At 45.2% G+C, this 27,318-nt stretch overlaps 1 protein-coding gene across 3 annotated transcripts in view; it reads left to right on the top strand.

The window, feature by feature from the left end:
* Nucleotides 1–26,805, top strand: part of INTS9 (integrator complex subunit 9) — an 83,981-nt gene extending 57,176 nt beyond the window's left edge. For 2 of the 3 annotated variants that reach the window (XM_077812349.1, XM_077812352.1), the window contains 6 exons: nt 2,796–2,967; nt 5,945–6,069; nt 7,599–7,766; nt 20,525–20,623; nt 22,040–22,177; nt 23,719–26,805. In XM_077812349.1, the coding sequence (XP_077668475.1) occupies nt 2,796–2,967; nt 5,945–6,069; nt 7,599–7,766; nt 20,525–20,623; nt 22,040–22,177; nt 23,719–23,895 (879 nt within the window). In that variant the 3' untranslated portion in view covers nt 23,896–26,805. The remainder of the gene's footprint in view (nt 1–2,795; nt 2,968–5,944; nt 6,070–7,598; nt 7,767–20,524; nt 20,624–22,039; nt 22,178–23,718) is intronic. The other variant, XM_077812351.1, reaches the window with a different exon arrangement.
* The last annotated feature ends 513 nt before the right edge of the window (nt 26,806–27,318 follow it).

The raw sequence follows: 27,318 nt of genomic DNA, 5'->3' as shown, positions 1-27,318 counted from the left end.
TATAAAACCAAGACCCAAGACATTTGTGATCACTTAAAGAATCTATGGCCCTCATGATAAGCACAAGAAGCTGCTTTGAAGGTGCTCAGGGGCTTGGAAGGTGGATTAGTGAGCAGAGTACAGGTGAGATGGCCAGAGTCGCACAACAAATTAAATGATCACATAATCTTAAACAATCTAGAATTTGCGTACATTTATAGAGATACATTTGACAGTACATCACATGTGTATGCAACTAAACATATGCAGATAAAATAAGCCAGGTCTTTGATAATCTTCTGACTTAATGGTTCCCCCAGTGCATAGCAAAGCTTTGAGTGCTGTGTGTAAATGTTATAGTAGACTGGGAGATTGTGGAGCTGTGTACTAGTGGAGTGATCTGGGATCTTTGGAAGAAAGGTATTCTATAAATGCCAGTCATAGGAATGTCAGTAATTACTGCAATTTTCCTGGAGCCTTTCCCTGGCTCTGTGGCACATCACAAATCCACTTTGGTTTCCAGAGTAGAAATTCCACACGTACTCCACTGAAACAAGATTTACAACTTCAGGTTTAGGATTTTGACATAGCTCTGACATGTGCCGCAGTTAGCTTTTGGAACTGTTTCCCTATTAGATTCCGATCATTTACAGGATAAAACTTGTTTTGCATATTGTCTGCTAAGCCTCTCTGCAGCCAGCTCTTATTACTGGAGGCAACATTCAGATTCCAAATATTGCACTCCAGATGCTTCAATCAGAAATCTTTACCAGCTTAATTGTAGGAGTGTTTGCAAGACTGAGTGCATATTAACTGGCACAGCAGTCATTGGGTGCATTATTTAAATTTTCCATTTAAAAGCTGAATTGGAATTTGATATTATTGTCAAGTTGCAGGAGGTGGGGTGCCTCAGACTTGCATATTGCAAAGACGTGGAGAAAGTCATAAGCCCTTTCTCTATGATGACGTGGTTAATTCTCTATGATCCAAGAGCCCAAGTGGCAAATCTGATGGACTGGACCTGCTTGAAGTGTCATCCTGTACATCAGACCCCAAAGATAGTGCTGCCAGTCAAACCCTGCTTGTGATCCATTTCTGTGCTGCAGTGTAGTGTTACATTGCTTGTGCGGCAGCAGGCAGGCAAACCAACGGCCAAACAAATCAAAGACAAAATTGTGCCAGAAAGCCCTTTTAGAAGAAGCTGAAAAGGGGGGACGGTGGGAAGTGAGAGAAGAGGAGAAGGTACTTATTTGTGCAATGTGTAGCCGGGCTTCTTTCCTAACCTGGAACTGAGGGCAAGTTTCTGTGTTGCGTCAGTACTTCACTGACTACAGGTTTCTTGACCGGTTGCAGTGTTCATTGCTGCTGAACCTGAGTAACAATGTCCAGAACTTGTAGGTGGATGATGGTTTTTATTTCTTCTTCAGATATTGTGTACCCCATAAGTGTTGATGATCGACAGCATGGGCATTCATGTTGCTTAGCAGTACAAAAATGTGATCAGTGCTGCCCCAAGAAGCTTAGAGTCTGAGTTAAACATAACACGGCGAGAGATGACAGATAAATAAAAGGGAGCTGAGCTCTGGAAAGGCAAGAGTTACAGCAGTGAAAGACCATGAGATGCTTATTTTAACACACTCTTCCTCTTGGTTTCTCTTCTAAAATCAAATGTAATACAATGAAGACCGGTGTCCAGAATGAAGGTCTTCGGCTATAAGTCATGGTATGCAAGTTGCCATTCACTCACAAGCAGGATTGTACAGGATTTCTGTAGGATAACACAGATTCTTTTGGAAATTGTGCTGTGTTGCAAATTCCTACCACCTGAATGACTGCTACACTTGGCAGCAGACAGCACTGTGTGTTCAGGGGGTTTTAAATTAAGAGCCCCCGCTCTTTTATATACTGACTGGTGATGGGGCATATGAGTATGGAGAGAATCTAATCAGATTGTGTCCAGAGGATGCATTTATTTATTAAATCCAGTCTCCTCCCAACACTCTGGGCAATTTGGATCCTCATTTTACAGATGGAGAAACCAGAGGCAGTGGAAATAAAGCAAAGCTCTACTCTGAAAAGTGCCTTCATAAACTTTGCACCTTCTTACTAAGGAGATCTGTTCCCTGTGTATATTCAGTCATAGTTGGCTGACCTTCCTTTTCTTCTTAGGGGAAAAAGGAATTTTTACTGCATTTCTTTTAGTCTGGCAGAGCCAACCTATCTAAGAGAGGGCAAGCTGGAGTCTGTTCCTTCTTGTAGCTCATCAAAAGAGTTTCCTGTGATTTAAAACTGTTACATCTGAATCCAGTAGTGACAGATGTCGCTGAGGGCAGAATCTCTCAGCATTAACTTAACATGCAAAGAACCCACGTTAACTCTCGGACCCCGTAGTGTGTTCGGTGGGACAGCAGCTAGAAAGAGCAGCTTTTTACCAGTAAACTGAGGTCACTTTACTCTGGAAATCATTGAGAAGCACTTCACGTGGAACCTCTGCAGAGCCACACCTCAGAATAGTATGACAGGAGGTCAGGAGCATCACTCTGAAGTTCCCAGCTCCAGTCCTGTGCTTGGCTCTCCAGACACACCTCCCTCAGAACGTTTACTGCAGCACTGACTCAATGAGCTCAAGTCCTATGGAATATATGGGAGTGAGCCGGGTAATATATTATAAATAACCAGCCATATATTGGGGTGGGGGTGCGTATTCATGTGTGTGTGTTTGTGTCTATGTATATGCACAAACACACAATAATATAATAATAGCCGAGCATAGATGTGCAAAAAGTTAGTAAAGTCTCATTATTATTTTATTTCAGCTCATTCAGACAAACAAACTGAAGCACTATCCCAGTATCCATGGAGACTTCAGCAACGATTTCAAACAGCCATGTGTTGTGTTCACTGGACATCCCTCCCTCAGGTTTGGGGATGTGGTGCACTTTATGGAACTGTGGGGAAAATCTAGCCTTAACACTGTTATATTTACAGGTAAGTCATAAGTTCTTGTTGGACCAGATTCCCAGGGCCTCCCTCATTCCCCGGTTTGATGACTTCAGTAGGAGCTTGTTCAAGTGAGGCTCTCAGGACTGACATCAGTGACAAATTATTTATACTGCATTTCATTCCCGTTAGCCCTGCATAGCCAGTCCTTGCCTTTTGTAAGCAAGATCTTCATATGTACTGCAGTAAAATGCCTTCAAGAGATCAGCTCTTGGATGAAGAGCAGTTGGCTCAAGCTGAACCCTGCCAAGACAGAAGCAATGCTGATTGAAAAAGGGAAATGCTTTGATGAGCTGGCCAAGACTTTGTCTTCAACTTCCATCAAAAGCATACAGCCCTTATTCATCAAAGTGGTACAAAACCTGAGGGTCCTCTCAGACTTCTTGCTACTCTGGGCTGACCAGGTAGACTCAGTTTCCAAAATGCCTCCCTTTACCTCCAGCTTGCTAGGAAACCTCATTCCTACCTTGTGGCCGGGGACCTAGCCACAGTGATCTATGAGTTGTCACCTCCAGTCTGGATTACTTTAGCTGACTGTATCTGAAGCTGAATGTGAAGATGATACACAGGTTCCAGCTTGTCCAGAACGGGGCAGCCTGTTGTCTCCCTGGCTCAGGCACTGAGAGCAAACCTGTGCTCAAGTCCTTCCACATTCCCACAGTCAGCTTCCGATGCTAGTTTAAGGCCTTGGTCCTAATTTTCAAAGCAATTAATGGATCAAGCCCCAGCTGTGGCAAAGGCTGATCGTGATCTATGAACTACCGAGACGGGTGCATTCCTCTGTGACAATGCAGATCCCAAAGCCCAGGACAAAGCACATGAGAGCTGGGAAGGAAACATCCTCTGAAGAGAACAATCTTCCAGAGGTGATTAGAGTTTGACCATCGTTAAGAAATGTTGCAAAGCCTTCCTCTGTGAGAGAGCCTTTCCACCAACCCTGCCCCAAGCAGAGTTCTTTCCCTGTATTGGTAAAAGTTCTAGAGACTCTGTTTTTTTCTGTGGAAGGTGCCCTGATACTATGGTGATGGGTGGCAATATCAAACACGTAGATAAAAGGGTAAGGTCTTGGGACAAGATCAAAATAGGGAGAGGAGATGGGAGGCTCTGTAGATGGTCACATACATCCCAGTTGAAAAGGCAGGACATAGTTCCCATATTAAACAGACACTACATTTTGTCACTAATGAAAGCCAGCAGAGGCTATTTGGAAGCAAAGCATGAGCCCTCCTGAGTGACTGGCTGTGGGTTTTTGTACCATATTCAGTGTTATCTGGGTAGTCACTCCATCATTAACTGCTTTAGCCCTGATTCCAATAGCTGGCAATGCTGCCATATAGCAGCATACCACTTTGGAAATACCGTACCTCACGCCTATTCCGGACTTCTTCATTTAGGGCCAAGTTCTGATGTCCTTACGTTGATTAGTACCTTACTCCACAGTTAGTCCCATGGAAATTAATGGAACTACTCATGCAGTCAGGTATTACCCAACATGAGCAAGGGTATCGGAATCTGGCCCTTAGTGAGAGGGTGTTTCATTCTGAGCCTTCCTGCGAGGAGAAGCAGTTGTCCCGTCAGATACTAAAATGGAGTCATTCTGACATCTGCAAAAATAGAGTAGGTTCTCTTATTTATATAGCTGCTTCACAATGCTATTAGGAGACCCTAAAGCTGGTGGCCAAAGCTTGGCCCTGACCCAGCCTACCTGAGGCCTCCTGAGATATGCAGCATTGCGTCTGCTATGGTTTCTTGTAGTGAGTTTAGTTCAGTCAGGGTGTCATTGACAGCCCTGCGAAGAACAGCCTATTCTCGAAACACGGGTAGGGCAGTGATGGAGCAAGCTTTTCCACATCCTTCCACCAGTGTTCCCTCCAGTGAGATTGGGGCACAACCCAGCATTGTGCCTCACTGCAAAATTTCCTCCCATTGTTCTCCACAGGTGCAAGTAATGGTGGAAGAAGTAATCCACAAGAGTTGGGGGTGTGTTTGTTTGGGTTTTTACCACCATGTCTCCTAACTCTGTTCTGAATCGGTGTCAGGGCTGTACTTACACTTCCGCAATTGTTACCCGGGTGGAAAACTATGGATCCGAATTTTACTAGCGCAGACAAGACCTAGGAGTGTGATGGAAGTTTGGGGAAAGTTTCTGGCTCTCTTTAAGTACATGCCCAACAAGGATGCCAGTTAGTACCAGCCATTGTGGGTTTAATGAGGAAGCACCGATCCCCTAGAAACTAGTTTGAGGTCACTACCAAAAATCACATATAAGCTGCAGAACAGCCATCTGATGGCAACAGCTTTCAGCCACTACTACCTGTGCTAGAATGCACTGGTAGCATGGAGGTAAAAAAGGTGAATATCCTATTACGAGCTGCCCTGAGTTATCCAGTTCTCTACAGATCCACTAAGGTTATGGTAGAATATGTGGTGAATAGTTCCTTATTCTTCCATGAGTCTAATACTGACACCCAGCCTAAACTAAAAGGAGTAATTATGAGGAAAATGGTGAAAATGTATTTGCTGAAGGTGATACTGATGCAAAATCATCTTCAAATATGAAGTGTTTGTGTTGGATTTTTGTCAGGCTGAGAAACCAGGCCACTCAGGTGGGTTTGTGATACTGAAAAATGGTAAATTGTGCTCTCTCTTTTTTTTTTTTAGGATCTGATTAAAACTAAGAGATGCTGTTTTTGTCTTGATTAAATTTGTTATAGAAAAAGCAGGCAATAATGCTTTCAGATGAAATGGTGCTGCTCTGCTGCTTGATTGAGCTAAGACTAATTGTGGGCATAATTTTCATCAAATTAACTGAAAATAACTGGGGGAGAAAAAAGAGAAATCCATAAGTGAATTAACATTGCCAAACGACAGCCCGTCTAGACTAGGGTGTGGTGATAGGGAGAGGAATTTTGGCAATATTCTTGAGACATCAAATATCTTCTGCATTTTTTTCCCTCTCTTCCAGAGCCTGACTTTTCGTATTTGGATGCACTAGCTCCTTATCAGCCTCTGGCTATGAAATGCGTTTACTGCCCCATTGACACAAGGCTGAATTTTATTCAGGTGTCCAAGTTACTCAAAGAAGTCCAGGTAATGAAATCTCTCTTGCCTTCCCTTTATGTTTATAAACCTACACCCATCCACCCAATGGATACTTTCACTGTGGATGATCTTTATATTAAAGAAATGACTCCTTGTGTTTTCTGGTTTTGCCAAGTCTCTATAAGAGAGCACACAGCATATGCCTCCTCTTCTAACAGCCTGCACTGAAATGTGTACAAAATGGCCACCAGTCTCCAGACAGTGGACTTTAAACATTTAACTGCTCACTATGCAAAGTAACAGTAGGTATGTAGCATAAAACATCGCACGTTTCCAAGATTGAGCCTCTTAGCAGTTTATAAACACAATCATTTTTCCTGGTGAATCTTTCCTGCTTGTTTAAATATGCCCTGCATGTGTGTGCTAAGTATTTATGTCCCAAAAGTACAAGGTGTGCTGAGATACCTCAGCTTCATTAACTTCAGTTAACTCCACCATCCCCTGGTCCCTCAGACCTATAATCACAGCTTCCTCTTTGATACGGACACTGCACTTTCTGGGCCTGCGCATCCAGGTCATATCCAAATCCTGCTGCTTCCTTTTTTATCTCCAGCCAGAATGCCAGAGCTCTTGTTCAGACTGACATCTCCCCCTTGGCTACCACAGTCTCCTCTTCAGTCTTCCCGGCATTCACCTCACCCCACCCCACCCCTTTCTATTCAAAACATTGCTGCTAAAATTTTCTTCCTGGTTCATCCCTTCAATCATGTTACCCCCACCCCTCCTCCTGTTGGGTTCTTCTATTGGCTCCCTCTTCAGCACATCCAACACGCACGATAGTGTGAAGAGCTGTGAAAGAACAACATCGCAATGTGAAGAGATGATTGGCGATCTTCCCCTTCACTCCATGAATGATGGCAGATTCCACTGTTCGCTTCGTCCACCAGCACCTTCTTCCATGTTGCCCTTCGGTGTGGAATGTCCTCCTCCTCTGATCAGTTCTCACAGACACTGCCTTGTCCATCAGACCCACGCCTCTACCATGACCCCTGTAGTAAACAGCCTATTAGTGATCTGTTAATATATCTAGTTTTAAAAAAATCTATGAAGCCTCCAAATTGTCTGTCTGGCTAATATATGCAACCATATATTCCTCCTACTGTCACCCTTATCTTCCCACTCTCCACTCCCTTGTATTCTACAGCCACCTGTGGCATTTTGTCCCTATTTCGAGTGAAAGGTTTTTGGGACTGTCTTCAGTTTTGTTTGTACAGCACCTGGCATAACTATTGACATTTATTTGCATTCAAATGCTGCCTTAGGACACCAGTCAGGGTCCACTGTGCTAGGCACTATATAAACACATAACAACTGTCCCAGCCCTGAACTGCTGACTCCAATCCTGATTAAGGGCGTCTAGGTGCTACTGGAACACAACTAAGGTATATTACTAATGTACAACCACGTTACAAACCTTATAATTGCAGTGTCAGTACTTGCATTATATACACCTTCTAGGGCCCTGCACATTGACAGTTGGACGTCTATCTTCACCACCATCTTCTCTCCTCTTCTAGCCTCTCCATGTGGTTTGTCCAGAGCAGTACACCCAGCCTCCACCCACCCAGTCCCATCGCACAGACCTGATGATAGACTGCCAGCCGCCGGCAATGTCCTACCGCAGAGCAGAGGTGCTGAGTCTCCCGTTCAAGCGGCGCTACGAGAAGATTGAAATCATGCCAGAAGTGAGTGACCAAAGGAAAACAGCATGGTGGCCCCTTGCTGTCTAACACCACATTGGTCCTGATGCTCCGTGTTTGTAGTCTCTTCAAACAGAAAGGTGTTACACATGAGACTTATATTGCATATGAAGGTGCAAAGCACTTCCCACTAAGCAGAAGGCCAGAATGAGAGGTACTCATGAGAGGGTGTTCACAGTGTGAATAACTTAAGGTTGACGGAATCACTGTGGGAAAACTAAAAATGTTAATTATCCTTTGCAAGGACATCACACTTCAGAGCACATCATACGTATGTTAATCCTCTGTGGACCCCGGTGAGGTTGCCAAATACAATCCACATTTAAAAGATGGGTAAACTGAGGCACTGAGAAACTAAATGATTTGCCCAAGGTCTCACGGTGAGTCCGAGAAAAAGCTGAGAATTGAAAGTCAGGACTCCTGGCTTCTGTCTCCTGCACCACTTGCTAGAAAAACCCTCTCCTTCTCTTGTGAAATCATGTTAAGGCACGCTAGCAAATGGCTTATTTAGTGTTAACAAATGATGATTCAGTAAACGGTCTTAGAGTCCAATAAGTTAATTGGTTGCTTATAACCATATAACATATGCTCATAGACTTTAAGGCTAGAAGGGATCATCATGATCATCTAGTCTGACCTCCTGCACATCGCAGGCCACAGAACCTCACCCACTCACTCCTGTAATAGGCCCATATCCTCTGGCAGAGTTACTGAAATCCTCAAATCATGATTTAAAGCCTTCAAGTTACCGAGAATCCACCATTTACTCTAGTTCAAACCGGCAGCTGACTTGTGCTCACCACTCTAGAGGAAGGCGACCACCCATCCCCACCCCCAGGTCTCTGTGAATCTGACCTGGGTGAAAATTACTGGCTGACCCCAAATATGGCAATCAGTTAGACCCTGAGCACGTGGGAAAGACCCAGCAGCCAGAAAGAATTCTCTGTAGAGCCCTCCCAATCCAGTGACCCATCTCCCCTGTTGAGGATATTTGCTAATAGCAGTCACAGATGGGCCATATGTCATCGTAAGGCAGTCTTATCAGACCATTCCCTCCATAAACTTATCAAGCTGAGTCTTGAAACAAGGTAGGTTCCCCCCGCCATTACTACCCTGGGGAGGCTGTTTTAGAACTTCACTCTTCTGATGGTTAGAAACCTTTGTCTAATTTCAAGCCTACGTTTACCGAGGGCCAGTTTGTTCTTATACCAGTGCTGATAAGGCCTCAGTTAGAGCACTGTGTCCCGTTCTGGGCACCATGCTTTGGGAAAGATTGGACAAATTGGAGAAAGTCCAGAGGACAGCAACAGAAATTATTAAAGGTCTAGAAAACATGACCCACCAGGAAAGATTGAAAAAATTGGGTTTTTTTTAGTGTGGAGAAGAGAAGACTGAGGGGGGACATAAATCTTCAAGTATGTCAAAGTTTGTTATAAAGAGGATGATGATAAATTATCCTCCTTATCCATAAAAAGAAAAGGAGTACTTGTGACACCTTATAGACTAACCAATTTATTTGAACATAAGCTTTCGTGAGCTACAGCTCACTTCATCGGATGGACCTGTAGCTCATGAAAGCTTATGCTCAAATAAATTGGTTAGTCTCTATAAGGTGCCACAAGTACTCCTTTTCTTTTTGCGGATACAGACTAACACGGCTGCTACTCTGAAACCCTCCTTATCCAGTGAGGATAGGACAAGAAGTAACAAGCTTAAATAGCAGCAAGATAGATTTAAGTTCGACATTAAGAACAACTTACTAACTGTCAGGGTAGTAAAGCACTGGAACAGACTACCTAAGGAGGTTGTGGAATCTCTTTCATGGAGGTTTTTAAGAACAGGTTAGACAAACACTTTGTCAGATATGGTCTAAATAATATTAGTCCTGTCTCAGTGTGGGGGATTGGAATAGATGACCTGTCGAGGTTTCTTCCAGTCCTACATTTCTGTGAGTCTTCATTCCTCTGATCATCCTAGAAGCCCTTCTCTGGAACTGTTGCATTTGAATTTATCTTTCGTAAACAGGGGAGACCAGAATTGCGCACACAGTATTCCAGATGAATACTACTTATGCCTGTCACATTGATTAATAATGTATTAATCCTATAAACTATGCACAAACGTACTCTTAATATTAAGTGACCTGTATTCTAACAGACATGATGTTAAAATAGTCTGACAATACAATCAGCACAGATGTGTCCTTGGATCAGAGGTGAGGCTGTTGACAAGCAGGGTGTATAACCCCATGGAAATGAATTAAAAAAGAAAAGGTCTGTTTCTCATTGGAGGAAAAACAATACCATTAGCGTTAACACAGGATGCAGCACTACATGAGGAATTGTACCTGAGTAACAAACCGCGATAAGCCAAGTTCTACAACTGCCACATCATCTGTGTCCAATTTGTGCCTGAATTCAGTTTTGTGGGTACGCAACCGCCTGTGAGATTATCCCTGGAGTTGAGGATGGGTTTTTAATTGAAAAATATACTCTCAGATGCAATTTCACTGTGGCATGTGTATTTGTTGGAGCCATTTGCATATTTATTGGATCCTGTTAAAGCTAGGGCTAGTAAAATGTGACGTATGTTCAGGGCTGTGACCAAAACAAATCTTGTGTTAGCAGAGTGATATTCACCCCCTACGCAGAGAGCCGGGTCAAGACCTAGGGAGCATTTAAATTCTACTGTCAAGTCCTGAGGCTTCTCTTCAAGCCTGTTGTAGTAGTTCCTATTCCTTGGCCTGGCTCTGCTCAGGGGGCAATATCACCTGTCTCTGAAAACAGCGAGGCTAACAGCAGAGTAAATTTGCAAAAAATGTTATTCAGACGTTCTTGTATTTTAAATACATTCATTTCAGAAAGAGGAAGGATGGCCCACTAGTTAGAGCACTAGCCTGGTACTTGGGAGACCAGCATTCAAGTCTCTTCTCTACCACAGACTTCCTGGGTCAACTTGGGCAAGTCACTTAGTCTCTCTGTGCCTCAGTTCCCCCTCTGTACAATGTGGGTAATAGCACTGCACTCCCTAACAGGAAAGTTGGGAAGATGAATACACTAAAGCTCAAATAGTATGCTGATGGGGGACAAGATGACTGTGAGAGAGAGAGAGAAAGAGATGCCAGCTGTGTTTGTTTTCCTCAAGTATGCTGGCCCACAGGTTTATTGGCAAGAATATTTGCAGAAACCGCCATCTTTCTCTTCCAGCAAATACCACTAACTATAAAACTTCTATTCACACCAGAAACCTGATTCAAAGCTATTTGTCCATTCAGGGTATAGACACGTCCTGTGTGACCAATTGGAACACCGTGAGGTTTAAAACATGGTTGCCAAGTGCTTGAAGCCAACTACTCGGGAGCAGTGCTGAGGCTGAAATGGGTTCATGTGAAACATCTGTCGTAGTCTTGAAGCACGCCTGGCTTCTGGGAAGCGTGATCCTTTGCAGAATATTTGTAAACAGAAAAGAGGCCAATGGAATGGATAAACTGGTGTTTATGAATAGTTCACCCAGCCTGGGGTCCAAATAGGAACCCAGAAGATAGTTCTGGAAAGGACCTCCCAGAGTGTCTAGTCTGTTTGTGTGGTGCCAGAGCTATGCAATATTTCTCACGCTGACCTCCCTGAGAAGGAGCCAGCCTCTTCAGGGAGACTCTCCAGCCAGCCCAGGGGAAAATAGTGAGGAGAGGAAGAAGGGGAGTTGAAATGATTGAGCTAGTGTCACACAAAGTACCAACAAAACTCACCCCCTTTTTGGCAGCCTCAGCAGAGCCCAAGAAACTGAATGGACCATGGAGACTGAATTCTCAACATATCCCTAGAGCTGGTCCCTCCAGGTCAGGTCGGAAGTACACTGCTGGGGGTGGGATGTGAGGAAACTTGCTCTGTTGACCGTTAACCAGTGGAGAGAGGGCTTCAGTCTCCAGAGGAAGGATAGCCTAGGGCTAAGGTGCTAGGTAGAAGTTGGGAGATCTGGCCTCTATACCTCCCTCTGCCAAAGCTTGGGGCTTTCTTTGCAGTTTTTGTACTGCTTTAACCATATTGGTTTAGAAACTAGTATAGTTTGAGGTACAACTCCTAGCCTGGGTGCAGTGGTACCAGAGTAAAAGTGCTTTTACTGGTATACCTGAGGGAAGGAGTGGGGTGAGAGGGAGAGATTTAACTATATTGCATAAAATCACACCCCTGGATACCGCAGTGGTGAACTCCACAGAAAACCCTACTAATAAAGGACTGTCAATAGGGCCTCCTTCACCAGCACTGAAATGTTGAGAGAAAATATCATAGAAACGATTTTGTTTGTTCTCTAAATGAACGTAATGCTGATGAAAGGTGCTGAATTGGCAGTGCTAAAGACTGAATCCTCTGGCCACCCACACAACAAGTGCATCTGCTGAAGGGGTTAACTTTATCCCCCTGCACTGCCAACGTAGCTCCAGGAGGACCCAGCATAACCACATGGAAATGGAATTCTGTCTTCCTGGTCCATTCAGTCTTTGACCGTTGAGTCTCGCAATAAGGATGGATGCCAGTTGGCACTAATCACAACTCAGTCAGACTGTGCAAACCCTGACATCTCTTGTAATCTCTCCTTCTCCGTATTCTCAGCTATGCCCTCTAGTACAAGTGATCTTCAAGGATCATTATAGACTTCAAAGACCTGGGAGGAGGGGAAATTGCCTGCTATGACATGTATTTGTTTCACCCCTGCTTCTCCACCTGCTTCACTTAACATCGCAGAGAACTGCCCCCACTCCACCTTTCAGATTTTGTCATAGCCCCCTGCCTTTATGATCCTGTAGAAAAGACCAGTGTGTTGCTCCTTTGTTGTGCAGAGGAGTCATTAGTGAGTTGGTTTGGAAAGGTCTTCCCCTTGCATGGATGAATTATCTATTTCAGCCGGGGTTTATGCCAACTTCTCAGCCGTGTGGAAAATTTCATTGTCAGAAGGTGCCTGCAACATCCCCATCTGCAGGGAGGGCCATGCGGGGCCAAAATCACACCAGCAGTGGTCCCTGTAGGGTGGAAAATCTCAAGTGATGGTGTAAGTGGCAACACCACCTGCTTGTCTTGTGGTGAGTACCACCACCCATGTTGTGTGGAGACTGGACTGACGCAGGAAGGGGTATTTTACAGCCCCCTGCATCAACATTGTGAACCTGGCCTGTTATCTCTCAAAACGCAACTTAAACCAAAGAACAAACACTAAAACCTGCTCCAGAAAACACCAGTGTGCAAATGTCTGCCAGCCCTTTCCCTTTCTCTCTAGTACATTAACTTCCATAGACTTTCAAACTGTACAAAGAGGTGTGTCCAAATTTGTCTCCTGATTCCTTAACTCTCTTGTTAAAAGTAAAAAACCCATGAGTGATTATGGTCCCAGTAGCAACAGAATGGCTTCAGTGATGTGTGTGATGAATCATAGAATATCAGGGTTGGAAGGGACCTCAGGAGGTCATCTAGTCCAACCCACTGCTCAAAGCAGGACCAATCCCCAATTTTTGCCCCAGATCCCTAAATGGCCCCCTCAAGGATTGAACTCTCAACCCTGGGTTTAGCAGGCCAGTGCTCAAACCACTGACCTATCCCTCCCCTGATGAAAGGAGGCTTTCTGTTAAAACTGTTTTCCTCCACATCCCGACCCAAAAAAGTCTTAGCTAACCACTCTAGGGTCAGATTCTGGTCTGTTACACAGGTGTGAATCCATGGCAATCAGTGGCATTATTGTGTATTGAGATCACCTTAACAGAGAGGAAAATCTTGCCCAGTCAGACTTTTAGACATTAATGAGATTTACACTTAGTACAGCCTTTGTTCAACGGGTTTTTAACTCTCCAGTGGCACAAGGCTAGGGCTGGCTCTCCAGAGTATTATGGAAGCATTTTCACTTTGTTTAATTAATCTGTTCCTTTGAGCATCTGCATGTCACTTTAAAAAGGCAGCTTACTGGAAATTGGTAAGGCATTGTCTGTTTGCAGGAGAATGGGAGGGCGGGGTGGAGGAGGGGAAATGGAAAACATCTTCTGGAGCAAACAGATAAATTTGAACAGTAGCCTCTGAGCAAACAGTGTGACTCCAGTTTAATTACAATTTGAACAATGATGCCTATCACAAGACTCCAGCAGGAGGCTGTCTAATTGAATGAGGGCTGTTTTGTTTTTAAAATATTCTTCTTTTGTAAAGCTCATTGGGGTAAGGACCAGTGCTATTTGGATGTGTGTATGCACCTTCTAGCACAATGGGACCCTGGTCTTGGTTGGGGGCCTCTAGCAGTGCCCCAGCCCTAAATGAACTCCCCTTCCTGGGCACTTACCAGGCTGCTGTGCGGGCCCACTGCACTGGACCTATTTGCTCGTAAGTGTCCCTTGGTCCCAAGCTGTACTCTTTCTTGGTTCCCTTTTCCTTCGGAAAGAAAGAGGGGGATCAATAAGGTACAGCCTGTCTCAGAACTTGTTCCATTGAATCTTATCCCTTCTGGGTAAACCTTCCTGTGTGCTCTCTTGTTTAGACCAGCCTGTTCCACTTGCAGAAGATGGGATAAAAGGGGAAGGTACTGGATTGAAATTCACCACTCAGCAGCTGGATCTAAGGTCTGGTCTACACTGGGGGGTGGGGGTGTCAATCTAAGTTATGCAACTTCAGCTACGTCAATAACATAGCTGAAGTCAATGTACTTAGATCTACTCACCACGGTGTCTTCACTGCAGTGAGTCGACTGCTGACGCTCCCCCGTCAACTCTGCTTGCGAGTACGGAGTCGATGGGAGAGCGCTCGGCGGTTGATTTATCGTGTCTAAATTAGACGCGATAAATCGGCCCCCGCTGGATCGATCACTGCCCGTTGATCCAGCGGGTAATGTAGACAAGCCCTAACAAATCTTTTTTTGAGGGAAAACACTAGCAAGTAATGATCAGTTTCTCACAAGTGGGAAGCTCCTCACGACACTCTCGCTGCAGTCCCTTCCAGGATTGGACAATAGACAGCTTCAGCTGATAACTTTTTGTTATCTCTCTTTATACATATGCATTAGTCTTTCATTTCTGTTAACTCTCCTCTCCAGTCAGTCCAGGTTTTCTGTTCATCCAAACCAGTTTCTTCTAGCTTTGTGGTTACTTTAATCATGTTTGTAGGGAAGACAAAAGTTAATCTGTGATGTCTTACACATGTGACTATGCTGTGCTGTAAAACTGTTTAAATCATGGGAGGCTTCTGTCAGGCCTAAATAAACCTTCACTATCAACAGAAGTGAAGTTGCCTATAAATTTAGGTATACCCAATTAGGGAGGATGCTAACTTTATATGGATGCAACTTCCAGGTTAAAAAGCTGAGTGAAGCATGTTTTGTGCATGGACTGGCCCTGGGGAGTATCTTGGCCTTGTGCTTATCTGAACTCAGGAGCTACAATTCTGGCACTTGCTGGGTGGGTGGGAAAGTGGAAATGATTGGCCAGTAAATAGCCTAAAAATTTACGACAAAAAGCTCATTTTATCCTCAATCATTGTGCAGCCCCTCGTTGCATTCAGTGGAATTCTGTCTGCGAACTGAACTGAAGTCCAATGACCATTTTACGTGAGAAAGGATGAGGTAAAGATTTAGGATTTGATCCTAAGCCTGCTTGTACCTTTATCTTCCATGCCAACAACTGTAGTTTGGCCATCAGCAATGTTTGATGTGCCAGATCCTGTTCAGTTGTGGAAAATAGAATCCCAAGCAAGAGATTCGGCAGCAGTGTTTGCTAAGAAGTTCCTTATGCTACAGGAACTTATGCTGCCATCTGTGTGTAAAAATCACAGTAGTGACACTTCCAAAAACAAATCTCTCTGCAATTCTCCTAGTTCGCGGGGCTGCACTCTGGCACGACGCTGGCAATTTTACTCTTTTATGGATTGATTCTTTTTGGTAAAAATTCAAATGGAAACAGACCAAAACACAAAAGTAAAGAGCGTAAAACTAAACCAGACAAAATCTGCAGCAAGCCACCCTCAAACCTGCCACCTCCCAATCTAAAAGTTGATGACATTAATCCCCAGTGCTATACTAGTATTGATTCTTCCCAGGCCTCCGGCAGTATGAACATGGAAGGAAATCAGAACACCACCAATGTTTTCATGTTAGTAACACCACCCAAGTGCTAATCTATGTGTAGGGGGCTGATCAGTATAATGCTAGTGCTCAGTCTTTGTGTTTGTGTTTTTCCATGGCTTCCACAATGCTAGCCCATGCCGCTAGGGTTGAACTAATGACTTTGAAGTAGAACTTTCCTCCTCGTTGCATCGCTGGGTGTGACGTAATAACCTTCTGTTTGGGTCCCTAAGCTTAAGAATCGGCCAACTCTTGATCAATGGAAGATGAGGCAGTATCGTAGAGAGTAAAAATGAATGCCTGCTGCAGAGCAATGTTGATAGAGGTGGTTAGGGACTATTTAGAAAAGCTGGACGTGCACAAGTCCATGGGGCCAGACGAGTTGCATCCGAGAGTGCTGAAGGAATTGGCGGCTGTGATTGCAGAGCCATTGGCCATTATCTTTGAAAACTTGTGGCGAACCGGGGAAGTCCCGGATGACTGGAAAAAGGCTAATGTAGTGCCAATCTTTAAAAAGGGGAAGAAAGAGGATCCTGGGAACTACAGGCCAGTCAGCCTCACCTCAGTCCCTGGAAAAATCATGGAGCAGGTCCTCAAAGAATCAATCCTGATGCACTTGCATGAGAGGAAAGTGATCAGGAACAGCCAGCATGGATTCACCAAGGGAAGGTCATGCCTGACTAATCTAATCGCCTTTTATGATGAGATTACTGGTTCTGTGGATGAAGGGAAAGCAGTGGATGTATTGTTTCTTGACTTTAGCAAAGCTTTTGACACGGTCTCCCACAGTATTCTTGTCAGCAAGTTAAGGAAGTATGGGCTGGATGAATGCACTATAAGGTGGGTAGAAAGCTGGCTAGATTGTCGGGCTCAACGGGTAGTGATCAATGGCTCCATGTCTAGTTGGCAGCCGGTATCAAGTGGAGTGCCCCAAGGGTCGGTCCTGGGGCCGGTTTTGTTCAATATCTTCATAAATGATCTGGAGGATGGTGTGGATTGCACTCTCAGCAAATTTGCGGATGATACTAAACTGGGAGGAGTGGTAGATACGCTGGAGGGGAGGGATAGGATACAGAAGGACCTAGACAAATTGGAGGATTGGGCCAAAAGAAATCTGATGAGGTTCAATAAGGATAAGTGCAGGGTACTGCACTTAGGACGGAAGAATCCAATGCACCGCTACAGACTAGGGACCGAATGGCTAGGCAGCAGTTCTGCGGAAAAGGACCTAGGGGTGACAGTGGACGAGAAGCTGGATATGAGTCAGCAGTGTGCCCTTGTTGCCAAGAAGGCCAATGGCATTTTGGGATGTATAAGTAGGGGCATAGCCAGCAGATCGAGGGATGTGATCATTCCCCTCTATTTGACATTGGTGAGGCCTCATCTGGAGTACTGTGTCCAGTTTTGGGCCCCACACTACAAGAAGGATGTGGATAAATTGGAGAGAGTCCAGCGAAGGGCAACAAAAATGATTAGGGGTCTAGAACACATGACTTATGAGGAGAGGCTGAGGGAGCTGGGATTGTTTAGCCTGCAGAAGAGAAGAATGAGGGGGGATTTGATAGCTGCTTTCAACTACCTGAAAGGGGGTTCCAAAGAGGATGGCTCTAGACTGTTCTCAATGGTAGCAGATGACAGAACGAGGAGTAATGGTCTCAAGTTGCAGTGGGGGAGGTTTAGATTGGATATTAGGAAAAACTTTTTCACTAAGAGGGTGGTAAAACACTGGAATGCGTTACCTAGGGAGGTGGTAGAATCTCCTTCCTTAGAGGTTTTTAAGGTCAGGCTTGACAAAGCCCTGGCTGGGATCATTTAACTGGGAATTGGTCCTGCTTCGAGCAGGGGGTTGGACTAGATGACCTTTAGGGGTCCCTTCCAACCCTGATATTCTATGATTCTATGACTGTTAATGGCTCAAGTGTTGCAATTTACTGTCCACGTGGTTAATACTCACTAGAGGGGAATAGCAGAGTGCTTCAGTGACAGAAGAGGCACTCTCAGAACTTTCATACAAGGTAGCTCCTTTCACTTAAGAATCTCTTCCTTTACAGTAGTTGTCACTTTTCATTGTGTTCTTTGTTAGAGCCAGTTCTGTATTGATTCCACAGTGCAAAGGGGCAAGGAGAGAAAGTGCCTTCGATCCCTTCAAAGTGCAATGCATTACACTGCTGCAAGCATTGCTATTTTTAGCTCTGAGGCCAAATCTGAAGCTGTGACTGGGAACGTACTGCTTTTCTTTTACATTTTCCTACTGAGGCCTATATGAGTGTCTGTTATTTTCCAGTGGAAAACATCAACCCATCCCTTTTTAGGCCGGTGTTCTCAAATTTCTTCAGAGGATGGGCCACATCTTAATAGTGACACTGGGTAAGATTTTCAGAAATGTTTAACGTTGGCCTAAATGCTTCCGTTGTGAAGCCAGTGGTAAAACTCCCGTTGCTTCACTGGGAGTGGGGTCAGGCCAATGCTGAGTGCTTTTAGAAATCCCATGCATCGCTTCTGTTCAAAATTATATGGATCATGGCCTCTACCACTTGCAATCACGTCACGTCCTTGCAGCAATTGCTTCCATAGGAAAGTATATAGTACCCACCTCCTTGCACTGTGGGTAGGTAACATGGTATAATGGTTTAAGACAGTCAACCTGCTCTTATTCCAAACTCTGCCAGGGACTTGCTGTGTGATCTCTAGCAAGGCATTGAACCCCTCTGGGCCTGGAATGGGAATAATCCCCATCTCTGTGAAATGCATGGATATCCTCGTCCTGTTTTTCATGCATGTGAAAAACAGTGTGTGGCAGCTGCTAGACCGCTTGTGTTCCCTTGCTCTCAGTGTACCGGAGATGCTAGGCTATAGAGGCCAGACGTTCTGAAGAGCTCTGTTCCCAGTTAGGCATGGAAATGAGTGGCTGGAGTTTCAAGGGAGCTCAGCTCCCTGGATGCTAAGTCCTTCTCAAAATCTGGCCCCAGGCGTGGGTGCCGAGCAGAGGACTAGGCTCAGATGAGAGAAATCTAGTGGAGGCTGACGTGCTATTGCGTGGGATATGGGGGTTACTACTGTGGGAAAACTGTGAAGCACATCCCTGCCCCTTCCAGTGAATGGTTGTGCTTACCTTTTGTTACCTCTCTTGGGACCATCTGGAGTCCCAACAGCGTCTGAATCATCTTGGGCTGGCTAGGAGTTGGCAGCCTTTTCCATCCGGTACAGGCGCTCCCATCCATGCCTTTGGTACCTCCACATTGCATAACTGCAGTGCCCTCTGCTGCGCTACTCTTGAAAACTAAGGGGAAAAGTCAGTGGATGCAGCATATAAATACTCGTTCACTTAGTGCTGTTCCTGGCAAGGAGCCTAGAACACCTGTGCTCCAAGGACAGCGTTGGCTTCCAGTTCGCTGGTGCAGGTCAAGGTGTTTCATTCTGACCTCTCTGTGCGTTTATGGCTTGGGTCTGGCGTACCTCTTTTTCTCTGCCTGGGTGCTTGTGCTCACGAGTCCTGGATTTGTATGTTTAGAGGCTGCTGGCCAATCCCCCAGCTCAGGAATTCATTTCCCAACCACCTTGGTCGGGCAAGTCCTGAGTCTGCCTGCCCACTCTGCAAGGCCTGTCAGTTTGCTCAGACTTCCCCTGCAGAGATGTGCTCGGGGGGGGGGAGAGAGTTGTAGATGGCATGGGGACATCTCTTTATACAGCGACAGTAAGTTTTAGATGAATATCAATATGTAGGTGCTTTATAAAGTTGCACCTGGGACGAGAGATATGTTCATCATATTTAAAAAATTAATATTTACCATGAACGAAAAAGTTTAACAGTCTAAAGTGACTAAAGAGAAAGGCCAGTGGGAGGCCAGAGTGGGTGACTGAAATTTGCCCCTCATGTCACTTCCTAGTTGCCCACCTTCTGCAAACCTCTGCATCCACAGTGCTGACCATGGAGCATTTATTGCCACATTCTCCCTCCAAACACTAGAGGGCAATGCGTATTTTAAAGGGTTGCCATTGACTGAAACTCAGACCCAAATCTAGATGTTGAGTGAAAAAAGCAACAGAGGCACCTGAATGCGCTTTAACAAGCGGGTTCCAAATAAATTCAGCTTCCCCGCCATACTCTGCAACCCAGACACTAAGACCCTGAATGTGAAACGGATTTTATTTATTTTATTTTTTTTTTAAGAACAGGAGGACTTGTGGCACCTTAGAGACTAACCAATTTATTTGAGCATAAGCTTTCTAAAGCTTTTCTTTTTGCAAATACAGACTAACACGGCTGTTACTCTGAAAACTTTTTTTTTTTAGTGTCCAAGATGTAAATAAACAGCATGAACAATGGAAAATTAAACTTTGAGTGCGGCTAATCAAAGGTGTCAGTAACGTAGCTAAAATTAGGTGTCTCTTTAACGGTCCATTTCATAAAAGTTGCCCCTGAATCCCGAAAGCCCACTTCTGAGAGCGATACAAAAGTCAATAGCACTGAGACACAGAAGGGGAGAGAGACAAGGAGGGGGAATGCCAGGTAGGAGGAGTGCTCTGTCACTGCACCCTGGTCTGTGTTTGCAGTTCATTAGTTCGTGTTAAAAACATCAGGCTGCCAATTTAAATCACAGCTGGCTTGGTGGGAATTTAGAGATTATCACTTGCTAAACAAAATCCTTTGTTTGTTTCAGCTTGCAGATTCACTGGTGCCCTTGGAGATTAAACCTGGCATTTCCTTAGCAACCGTTTCTGCTGTGCTGCATACTAAAGACAACAAGCATGTGCTTCAGGTATGGTTTGATGGGGATTGGAGGAAACTCCATACACAGGGCAGCCCTGGCATCTGGGTCCCAGCTCTTCCCATGTGGCAACCCCTTCAACTGGCACCTGTGCCCACACTGCAGCAGATGTAGTCAGAGGCTCTCTCCTAGTGCGCATGAGCGGGGTGGGCTCCTGGATGAATTAGATGCGGAACTGAAAGTGGGCTGCTTCTAAATCTCCGTGCTTCTTTCATTGGCTGTGCGCCTAGCTGAGATAAAAGGAGGAGAGGGATCGTTCATAAGGAAAGGCCACAAATCACATTAGTGTCTGTCCCTAGTACAAGTACTGGGATCGGTATCATTCAGTCTTTCACAGTGGTCGATCATGGAGTAGAAGGTAGATGGCCTTAAAACACTGCGGGGGGAACCCCCGTCCCCTAAGCGAATGAAATGCTCTGTTCTCCTAGGGGCAGATCATGCACCACAGCACTGGGGTTAGACTGTGAACTGAGGTTCTCCAATAGTCAGCTGGGGAGAGAATCTTTCCCCACTGAGGCTTACAGAAGCAGTTTCTGCAGCACTGGTTTGTAGAGGGAGGCAATGTCTAAACCAATGAAAGCCGGGCCCTAGCTCTTCGCAGAGATCTTTGCCCTCCTGAGCGCCTCCTGCTCATAAAAGAGCTGGGGTTTGTGGGCCGCTCCTCGCCATCCCTGTCCCCCCCCACCTAAGAAAAGATCAGCAGTTCAGGAGCTACACTGTTCCTGGTAAAGAGGCAGTGGCATTTGGGCTGCTCTGCTCCCTTCCTCCCCTCCAGAGAAGGACCCGGAAGCTTCCCAGCATGACGCAGCACACTTACCTGGGCAAACTTTCTAACTGCTCCAGAGAATGCTTTTCCAGGGCCGGCCCATGCAAAGTCCCTCCCTGTAGGTTGGCTTTTGTGATGCCAGTGAGAAGCGAGTTGACATTGTTAACACACACAACCCCCACACAATCGTTAACACACACAACTAGTTCCTCACTCAGGATTTGCCAGTGCAGCCTGACTTGTGTGTGTGTCTTCTAGGTTCTAAAGGCCTCATTTGGTCTTGCACAGCACTGAGAATGTTATAGGCGCTAAGTCAATAATAATGGCATAAACCGCGAGGCCTGAATGTGCAAGAGCAGGTGCTCAGTACGTTCTGCACATTGGGCTCCTTTAAGGCGTCTCAAGACGGGCACCCAAAAACTGCTCATTGCTTTTGAAGATCCTGGCCTACTGGTGATGGCGGGCAGTGGACTCCAGGGTCAGTTTCCCTGTCTTCCCTTCAGAGCTAGAACACCCCCTTCTCAGCAGTGAGGGTAAAATAGTCTGCCACTCCCCACCACCTCTTACATTCATGCACCCAAGGTTACTAATGCTGTAAAAAGCTTTTCAGCTGGTCTGTTACTGTGCATTCTTGCCTTTAGCCCCCCCCAAAACCCGCACAACCCCCAGCCAGCAAGAAGAGAAAGCGGGTGAGTGACGACGCGCCAGAATGCAAACCTTTAAAGCCGCTGCTGAGTGGCTCCATTCCCATGGACCAGTTTGTACAGACACTGGAGAAGGTAATAACATGTTTCCTGTAGCATGGGAGGTTCAAATGGACTTTCCCAGAGCCCAGAAAGCCAGTGAAGAGCAGGAAAGGGGATTATCTACGGTGGTCCAAAGGGGTATAAAAAGACTGAACAGGATGAAGTGAAGAGATAATAGATACTGTGAATATGGGGGTGGGGGTTCTGCTGTCTGATGTATCTTCCCAAGGAAAGTGATGGAAGCCCCTTTTTAGCTGTCATTTTAAAACCATGTTGGACAAATTACTGCAGGATGTCACTGTGAGGAGTCATCTGGCTTTCATGGGGAGACTAGATGGCCTGTCGGGTGTCGTTTTGCTCTTCTCTCACTGTAGAAATACATTTGCCCCCCACCAAAATTTAAAACTTTTCCGAACTCTGGCTTTGTGCTCTGGACACCTCAGTAATGGTGTTTAGCCATGGGAGTTTGGCGGAGCGTCACTTAGCTCCAGAAGGGATCCTCGCTAACACAGTGCTTTTTAAACTGACAGCCTTGAATAATGCAGGAAGCCTCATAGCAAATTAACCTTCCTTCCTCTCTCTTTCTCCATTGCAATGTGTGTTATATATCATTCACTGGTTTCTGAGGTGTGGAAAGGGAAAAAAACTATCAAATGAAAGAGCCAGGTATTTAGCTGGTGGAGGAGCGGAGAGGTTGCTTATGGTGAGAATAGCACAGAGCTGAACTGGTAGGGAAGGGAGCAATGTCTAGGGGTTAGAACAGAGTACTAGAAGTCAGAGTTTAATTCCTACACCTGCCACTGAACTGGTGTGTGATCCTAAGCAAGTCAATTCGGCCAAAAGTTTCAAAAGGGCAGATTAACTTCGGGTGCCTCTGGTTTTTCTTGAGGATCTCTTGCGATACCTAGGGAGCCTGATTCCCTCCCTTCCCCCAGCTGGAGGTGCTGAGCTCCCACTACTGCTTTTGAAGTCAAGGAAGTGGCATGTCCTTAGTGTCTTTGAAGATCAAGCCCTAGCTGTCTAAAGTTGGCACCCAAAATGAGTGGCCATTTCTGCACATTTTGGCTTTAACCTCCCTGTACCACAGTTTCCCCATCTATACAATGGGGATAATACTTAGGCTATGTCTACACTGCACTTTCGTCGGTAAAACTCTTGTCAGTCCTGGGTGTGAAAAAATCTCCCTGACCGACTAAAGTTTTCCTGACAAAAAGCACCGATGTGGACAGTGCTTTGTGGGTGGGAGACGCTCTCCGGCTGACAAAGCTACTGCCCCTTCTTGGAGGTGGTTTTGTTTTGTTGGCGGGAAGCGGCACAGCTGTGCTGCTGTAAGATGCACAGGGTAGACCTAGCCTCAGTGTTTATCCTAGGAATTTCAGCAGGCTTATAACTAATGCTTACAGAGCAGTTTGCTACTTACGGAAGCTTTCAATCCCACATCATCTTGGTGTTCCAGAATTTGAGTGCAGAGCTGTGTCTTTTATGGCCCTTAACACCCCCTCCCTCCCCCCCAATATTTCACTGCAACTGCGTTCTAAATGTGAGCACTCTTTCTCCCCAATCCCCATCTGCAGCATGGTTTCAGTGACGTGAAGGTAGAGGACACAGCAAAGGGACACATTGTGCTCTTGCAAGAGGCAGAAACCCTCATTCAGATAGAAGAGGATTCGACACATATCATCTGCGACAATGACGAAACGCTCCGGGTCAAGCTGCGGGACCTGGTCCTCAAATTCCTTCAGAAATTCTAGCAGTTCCCCAACAGAGATCCTGCCAGCCTCTCCTGAATGAGGAAAACAAAGCAGGCCTGTGAGATGACAAAACTCCAGAGCAAATGTAACCGCTTCCCCTGGGGGAGACACAGAGAGCACCTCTCTCATTCATAAAGAGCCAGAAAACTTCTCCCGCATGAGGGAAAGGGGGGAGTATTTTATATATAATTAATTTTAACCAACTTTTTACAACCTTTCAAACCCATTCCCTTGCTGTAAATTTGGGTTTAGAGCCCCTCGGTAAGAATTGCAAAATAAAACATATACTGTATGTTTTCATCCAGGTGAAAATGCTATCTAGAAACAAACAGCTGTCCCGGATTACTATTAATACCATGGACCCTGATCGTCTGCCTGAAAATGTTCATTGCAGAAGTCTGCCCATGTGGTGCTCATTACTGGATGGGCGGAAGGGGAAGGGTCTAGGTTATTTACTTTTTACCATATGTGCCCTCTATTTCCTTTTGCTCTGATTGGCCAGTTAAACCAGTCAGTTTTATTTTCTGATCCTTTCTGCATTTGCGCAATGCTGCGGTCACGTTTTCATTCCCCACACTGGGGTGGGGCGGTGGGATATTTATCATCACTTGAGGCCAAAAAAATTTTTAAAAAGATGGGTGTCTAAAACTAGTTTCTTGGGTTTGAAGTTAGGCACTTATTTAAGTACCCTGATTTCCCATCCGCCCTTGAAAGGTCAGTGCTTCTAGCAGCTCATGTTGAAGTCGCTGGTAGTTCAGAGAAGCTGAGCTCCTTTGACCATCAAGGTACTTATTTGGGTGCCTAAATATGGACTTAACAGCATAACTTTAGAGGGAGACTTTCACAGGAAGAAAAAGGAGTTAGGACTCCGCTCCCGTTGTGCTTAACTCTTGTTTGATCCTTTTCAAAACCTCCCCCGTCAGCCTTCATTTTCAGAAATCTTGGCCTGAAATTTTAATAATCACTTGACCGATTCCATTCATATCCAGGTTTATGAAACTTTTCCCTCCTGCATGTGGGGGTCTAAACTCAATGAATACGGCCACGTTAGAAAGCAGCCAATTGATCGCATTTCACACCATTGTTTCCGAATGGGATTTTTGTATTTACTTGGAGTTGAAAAAACCGTAGTAAGAACGCTAAAAGCAGGGGCAGATTCTGTGGTTTGTCAAAGCACGTGCTTGCCCAGACCATATTTTGTGCAGGTATGCATGCGTGTGTACGTACGTACACTTGGAAAATACATTTCCTTTGTGGCCTGTAGGAGATGAAAGCAGTATAAAAGCAGCTCCACAATAAAAAGTATTTATTTATGCTTGTGCAGCTTCCATACTGCATTTTCTACACTTTAGATTTGTGTTTGATGGGCTGGAGAGGCTCCTGCAGCTACACCTTGGCTGGGTGCGTGTCATGGCATGTGACAAATAGTGTTATTAAGGTGATAAAAACTGGTTTCAGTAACATTAATCCTAATAAGAGTTTACAACATTTGCAGTAGTTCTGCTTTTTTATCGTCCCTCTAAAATGGAATAAAAGAATTGGACATATTTCACCTTGTAATTAAATCTCCAAAAAGATTATTCTTAACACACAAAGGCTGTGTGATAAACTCAGCGGAGTCAGGGAGAAAAGGGAGGGAGCGAGTGTGGGGAATACATGAGTCCTTGAAAATGTCTCTCATCTGGGTAACTAAACCATCTCCAGCGCTGAGCCCGAGTTCCACAGTGTTATGTTTGAGACTATTAATTTGCATTGATAATAGCAGGAGAATTTACCTGAGGCTTTAAGGAGCTGGATTCTCGAAGCTGAAGCTTTGCATTTGTGCTTGCTGAGTCAGCCTGGCTGGAGTGTCCCCAAACCAACTGCCAGCCGGCAGACAGGCCAGCTAGCCAGATATTAGTTTCCCCTTGTCACTGCCTATACTGTGAGTGATTTAGTATCATGAAATTAAAATCAAGGTCCTGCTGTGTAATCCCTAAAGGCAACGCCTGGGAGTTCAGGAGCAACAGCAGAGTGCAGTAATTAGCAATACGGGGATGTTAAGTTGGGTCCTGCTGTCACCATGACTAAGTGCAAGCAGTGAAGGAAATGGGTTTGCTGGGTGACGTAGATCTTAAAAATCCTGCTCAGTGTTGTGCTGGTGTCTACTGGAGAAGTGGAAGTAAATTCACTGTCTAGAATGTACATTGCGTGCTGTGAAATTGTTCAGTGTGTCTTTTAATTACAGCTGTGTCATGCTTTGCTCCTGAACTGGATTCTAACCCCCATTTTAGGAGCTAGTATGGTAGGTAGCATGCTGGTGGGGAGGGGAGGAGGGTCTATTCCTGATGCTTTCACACACTTGCCAAGTGATCTGAATGCTGATTAGCAGAGTGTGGGTACTTGCAGCTCCCACTGATGTCAGTTAGAGCTCTGGGTGCTCAGTTACTTGGCCTTTTCTTGTGCATCCATTTCACCACCTGCAACTTGGGGATCACGATACCCAGCTTTTGGTAAAGCGCTTTGAGGACTTTGGATTCAAGGTGTGGTTGGTTCAAGGTGTTATCCTTCTCCTGTTGTATAATGAGGGGAAGGGAAGTCTTGTTTGCTGAAACTCAAGACTGGGTTCTGGCTAATCTTGCAGATTGGGGGAAAATAGTTCCCTAATCAAGTCATCTGCTTGGGGAAATTGTATGGCCTTTGTTATGCAAAACATCAACCTCCAGCCCCATGGACGCTTCTGGCCTTAAAGTCTACAATGCTGGGGGCAGTTCCAGCCTCTGTTCCAGTGTGGGCAAGGCCCCAGGGATCCTTTCCCCCCCTACCTCCTCCCCCATGCTGCCTCCTTGCTTAAGGTGTGAGAACTCCATAATATGTCTCCAAACAGAAGAACCTGCTATTAAACTTAACCAGGAATTGGCAAAAAGAAAAGGAGTACTTGTGGTACCTTAGAGATTAACAAATTTATTTGGGCAGAAGCTTTCATGGGATATAACCCACTTCATCAGATGCATGGAGTGGAAAATACAGTAGGCAGATATAACTATACAGCATGTGAAGGGATGGGAGTTGCCTTACCAAGTGTGAGGTCTGTACTAACGAGGCCAATTCAATTAGGGTGGATGTGGCCCATTCTCAACAGTTGACAAGAAGGGATGAATATCAACAGAAGAGAAAATTACTCCTGAATAAAGACTGGGAGTGGCTGGGTCACTACAAAAAATAATTTTTTTGGCGTAACCTAGGGCAGTTGTGGAATCTCCATCATGGGAGATTTTAAGAGCAGGTTAGACAAACACCTGTCAGGAATGATTTGATAATATTTAGTCGTGCCATGAGTGCAGGGGACTGGACTAGATGTCCTCCCAGGGTCCCTTCCAGTCCTATGATTCTATGACCTGGTTTCAGCACAACTTTATTTCAAGTCACCACAGGGGGCAGTTC

This window comes from Eretmochelys imbricata, chromosome 3 (assembly GCF_965152235.1).
Source record: "Eretmochelys imbricata isolate rEreImb1 chromosome 3, rEreImb1.hap1, whole genome shotgun sequence".
Lineage (NCBI taxonomy): Eukaryota > Metazoa > Chordata > Testudines > Cheloniidae > Eretmochelys > Eretmochelys imbricata.
Note: the sequence above shows the minus strand (reverse complement) of the source record. Positions and strands in the feature narration are given on the sequence as shown.